The sequence below is a fragment of the Penaeus chinensis genome, chromosome 4 (assembly GCF_019202785.1).
Source record: "Penaeus chinensis breed Huanghai No. 1 chromosome 4, ASM1920278v2, whole genome shotgun sequence".
Classification (NCBI taxonomy): Eukaryota; Metazoa; Arthropoda; class Malacostraca; order Decapoda; family Penaeidae; genus Penaeus; species Penaeus chinensis.
In genome coordinates, this window is record NC_061822.1 from 20,772,074 (window position 1) to 20,777,737 (window position 5,664).

Sequence of the window (5,664 nt, forward strand, 5' to 3'; positions counted from 1 at the left end):
TTGGAGCATGGGAGTTGCTAAGTTTGAGCGAGTTATCCCTTCAAATCGTCGCGCACGACTGTTCTCGCGGGAGAGTGCAGTTGGTGACGAAGCTTCCCGGAAATCGTATCTTTTGTGAAATCTATATGTATTACTTGATAATAAAATACCTGTAAAGGGAAAAATAGGTCAAGCATTGGTTATTTTTATTGTCCTGCCATCCAAGGAAGTTACTATCATTAGTTTTAGATATTCGGTTATTATTTGGTAATTCTTAGTAGTTTACTTAACTAGTTTACTCTCACATATATAAGAAAAATGACCGATGGCTTATCACAATACTGTTAGACTTTAATATTCTGTTGGTACTTGGCAACTCATGACCTCAAAAACTGTGGTGGAGGAGGGTGAGTTACCCCCTACAAAGTTATCCTTAATTTTAAAGATTTTACCAATTTTCCATTTTATACACTTACAGTTATGAAAGAAAAGACCTTTTGATTGTAAACTATCAAGAAAAGGTTATTATAAAAGACATTTAAAGTCAAGCCCTTCCAACAAATAATCATATTTATATGCATGTTGTGGGACCCTCCCGGCGGCATAAAAGGAAGCCCGAGGTCAGCATGCCTACAGTGGCACTTTGACTTGCTCGCCTCCTTCAGTATGAGCATCAAAACAAATCTCTGCTAGTCGATTTCTGGAAAATACCCTTTCGGATACTAGTTAATTTCACAAATTTTCACGTTTTTCTATATATTAATTTCTTTATTTGTGTTTGAATCTTGAGAATTCCTGAACTTTGTCGAGCTATCGAGAAAAGGACTACTGCACTAGAAATGTGTCCTTGTTCAGATGTGAAATCAGATAGACTTACAAAACGTTATTTTTTTCTGTTTTGACACTAACTCATAAATAAATTGGTAATTTTAAATATTGATTTTCCATATGTAGGCGTAAGGAATGAAAATTAAAGATCCAAAATAGAAAATCAAGAAGAGGGAAAGGTCTTAACAATAATATAATAAAATAAATAGCATGAACGCAATTTAACAAAACATGCAAGTCATATCTGAGGGCAATGCTTTCGTGAAAAGATTTTTAAAATATTAAATAAAGACAATAGATAACTAGAGACAAATCATCTTTTTGGATTTCTGAGTAATTACAAAACATTGATCTAATTGAAAATGAGTTCCACCCTATTGCCTTTTATTAAGAAAATCTCTTGCATTTCCTCTGCAAATTCTTAGGATATTGTCTAGGTAAAATATAATTTAAGATTCGAAGGTTATAAAAGCCCAACTGTCTAAATGGATTGATGATTTTAAGTCTTGTCTTTACCAATTTTGTCTTGGAAAATTTCAGGCGACAGAATGGCGTAAGTTCTTCCATTTCATCACAATGCAACTTAATATTTTTTAAAACTAGTTTCATGGTTTTTATGTGCTTGCTTTCACGTGATGGTGCCAGTATCAGTCATAGACCCCAGATCAAGGTGCAATTTGGCACAGATGCGTTTGGGCGCAAGAGATCTTACTAGTCCAGTCACACTGCTCATATGTTTCTCTATTTTAAGTTTAATATATATATATATATATATTATAACTTCTAAGTGTCTATATTTCACCAGTGAATCTCTAATTAGATAAGTAGTTGCTAAGCAACTTTTGATTATTAAAAATCAAATAATAATGTCCTGAATGTCAGGCATTCTGGATAGCAGAGGAATTTTTGAAAGATTTAGATTTTTCTAACATGGTGTCTGGAACTGCAAACCATATATTTTTATATTCGGCTTCCTACCTTCACAGATTCGGAGCTGCAGAAGCTGATAGATTCGAGCCTCCGGGCCCGCCAGAACTCGTACAGTCCTTACAGCAAGTTTCCGGTTGGTGCAGCCCTTCTGACGGACGCGGGAGAGGTCATTGAAGGGTGTAACGTCGAGAATCTTTCGTATGGACTGACTGTCTGCGCCGAAAGGACCGCCGTCTGCAGTGCAGTCGCCAAGGGTTACCGGAAGTTCCGTGCAATCGCAATCAGCGCAGAGATGGGGCAAAGGTTCGTGGGCCCTTGCGGTGCGTGCCGTCAGACTCTGGCAGAGTTCGGACTCGACTGGGAGGTTTACTTGACTATGCCGAACAGGCTTTACATGAAGACCACCGTCGGCAAACTGCTGCCAGACAGTTTTAATCCTGAATGGGTTACGTTCTCTTAAGGCTTCGCCGCTTTCTTTTATAATGTACACATGCCTGTCATCTTTATGCGCTCTCAGTTTTCACATACTAGGAAAGGGCTTCTTCTTAAGTTGGCCGTTATGTAAATCGTACAGAAAACAAAGCTGGTGACAAAGTAAGAAATTATTTGAAAATGCTAACAATTTTAATTAGTACATTTGAAATATAACTATGTGCGATGTAATGAGAATAATGTTATGATTATAATGATAATATTGGCAATAAGGGCAGTAACAGCAGAAATTATTAAGATGTCAATAAAAAATAAACGGCATAAACAAAAATGACGGTAAAGAAATCAAGCAAAATACTTGCACTGATAATAATGGTACTTCACTATATAACTATACCAACTATCATTTCCTTGTTGTCGTATTTACAGTTAAGTAAAATAATATTAGCAACATTAATGATGATACTTGTAACCAATAATATGTTAACTTGGACCAGACTATGGACAACTTATTGTAAATCATGTTAACATAAGATTCAAGAAAAGAGCAAAAGTGATTGATCGTGACCTGATTAAGACAGGGACCAACACTGCACTGCCAAACACAATAGCTGCATGTTGCAGTTTCTGATAGTATGAATGACTTTGAAGAAAACCTGCAAATGTTACCCTTTGTATGACTATGTAGATACGTCTCTGATTCTGAAACCTATAGTTCAGCCATATGCCATTACAATAAAAGTGCTATGTAAAGAGAGTTTTATTACATATTTATCATATACAAATACGTACAATAACTGTGTCTCCGTGTTTATGGTAGCGCGCACGCGTGTGTGTTTCTGATCCAGAAATATCCATCCTCATTGAAGATGTCCCTTATTTTTTTTTTTTTTTTTTTTTTTTTTTACTTCCATGAAGCACTACACAAACATATTGACACTTTACCCAATATGAGTAAGATTGTAAGCAAATCAAATGCAGTGATAATCGGAAATGCCCTTACTCATATACGCAAACTTATTAACACTAATTTATGAAATGCTATAGCAATTTGGAGTCACATGCAGATTCCCATTCAGAGTTATATAACTGTACACGCAATGGTACACCATAGTTTTTTTTTTCCATTAACTGATAATCCGTCAGCTTTGCCTTCTGACCAGACAACTCCTGTCAAATTTGTAAAATTAAACTGCTACTCAAGAGAATATGAGATATTTATGATACTTTTACGAAACAAGTGCTTCACATAAAAAAAAAAATATATATATATATATATATATATATATAACTATGTTCGTTGGAGAAACAAAGGATGTGATCAGAGGAATGTCATTATAATATTAATATGCGACGCCTGTTTCACTGGTATACCGGAAACTTAGTGACGTACGTATTATAGGTTAAGGTTGCCTGATCCCCCAACTTTACTACAGTTAATGCCCCTCGGGCCTTCCACAGGTGGCCCGCCGACGTATCACAAAAGTTATGTAATGTCTTGGGACACGCACAGCCTACATTTGGTTTATTGGGTGTAATAAAATGAAATCACTCGCCCTCAAAAAATGCCGCCCCCATAATTTGGTACCAGCTCTATGTCTATCAAAATGTGATACCGGTGGACTCGCCGCCCTTCCCTTGGTATCCGGAGCGCGTACTTCAGTTCATTATTGGTGGTGTGAGTGTATATCAATATGTGTTTATACATATCTTAGCAATGAACATAATAAGAAATCAAGGAATATTCTCTTCTACTAACTTAATAACTTCTAGGGTTAACTCTGTATCCTCCCTTTGCCTACTGATTGAAGATATAATGAAAACAAAAGTGAGACGGGATCGACACACTAAGCTCCACTCCCCGGTATTTTCCATTATCACCTTGGACGAACAAATGATCAGTCCTTCCCTTATAACTTTCGTACACAGTACTTTGATCTATTGTTTCTTTTCGCAATTCATTACTTGGCAGAATCAGAATTGTCCCTTCCGACAAATCCTGTTGCTGTATCCTCGGGCCCCCCAAAATAGACAGTAAATACTTCTTAACAACAATGGCTAGCGGTAACCTGCCTCTCTTTGGGTGTGGGATGAGAGTAATGGTCCATCTCAGTTACCACAATTCAATACATATGGATTAAACAATTATATTAATTCATTAATCAAACATTACTCCCCGCAATTTCCGGGTAAAACAAGATGTTTAATACCCCGTGTAGCAGCCCAGAATAACCCCTTTGATTATTCTAGCCTAGGCCTAGCCTAGCTTACTTTATACCTCCAAATATAGGATTTCTTCAAAATGTCTGACTGTATAGCCTTAGTGTGTTTGCTTTTCCATGTCAACTACATTGATTTATAGCAATGTAATATAAATTAAAACATAAAAACATTGTGTAGAAATAGTATTCCGGTTTATGGAAAAATGCATCCCGAGGGCACGATGGCTTAAGGATTCAGTCCTAGAACGTTCGTTATCATTTCAGAAACAGCTCAATGCTCAGAGGCTAATATCATTTCTAGGGGAGGGGAGGCGGCGTGGGAGGAGGAAGTAGAAGACAAAACAAAAACAAAACAGATGAAATTTAAGCTCATACAAGATTAAAGGAAGTCTCATGTGGAGTCAATCCGGCAGTGCTTTCGCTGCATGGAACGCAAGGCAGAAAGACGTCACGGGTCTGGCCTTCTTAGTTAAAAAGAGAAAAGTTTTAATGAAACGGTTCCTTCTCCCAAAATAATTAAAATACGACTGCTTTAATGAACCCTTATATTTTATGTTCACTTGTTACTGACGATAATAAATTAGCAATACCTCTAGTTATAGTAATAATGTTGCTTAAGTTTTGAAATTAGCATGTCATTAATAATAATAATAATAATAACATTGATAATGATAATAAAAAAACTATTATTATTACAGTTATACTTGTTATAATCATTATAACAATAATAATGGTAATGACAATGGCAATAATTATGATGAGAATTAGGAGAATGATGATGATAATGACAATAATAATGTATATATAAATATATATACAGTATATATATACAGTATACATATATATAAATACAGTATACATATATATATACAGTATACATATATATATACAGTATACACACACACACACACACATATATATATATATATATATATATTTATATATGTGTGTGTGTGTATGTATGTATTTAAAAACGGTCAGTACTTTTAAATTTTGACCCCCCATCAACTGAATACTTGTCGAGGCCCTAGCCACAAACAAGCGCATGTCAATTTTTCTAAACTTTGCAACTTGTGCAATGTGCAGTACTATTATAATTCAACAGACAATACACAAGGAATGTCTGCAGTTGTGAGATCACTGCATGGTCCGCATTAACACCAGCTACTATATTCCTGCAATATATTAATATATTGTTAAATTCAAATGGGAAGGGGTATATTCTATTTCAAATCCGGGGGTATAAACTGGCCTAACCTAACTTACACCACGG

General features: G+C 35.6%; 1 protein-coding gene across 1 annotated transcript in view; it reads left to right on the forward strand.

The window, feature by feature from the left end:
• LOC125048409 (cytidine deaminase-like) overlaps positions 1-2,922 on the forward strand; it is a 10,662-nt gene extending 7,740 nt beyond the window's left edge. The window contains exon 3 of the mRNA XM_047647094.1: positions 1,794-2,922. Coding sequence (XP_047503050.1) covers positions 1,794-2,197 — 404 coding nt within the window. The 3' untranslated portion in view covers positions 2,198-2,922. The remainder of the gene's footprint in view (positions 1-1,793) is intronic.
• The last annotated feature ends 2,742 nt before the right edge of the window (positions 2,923-5,664 follow it).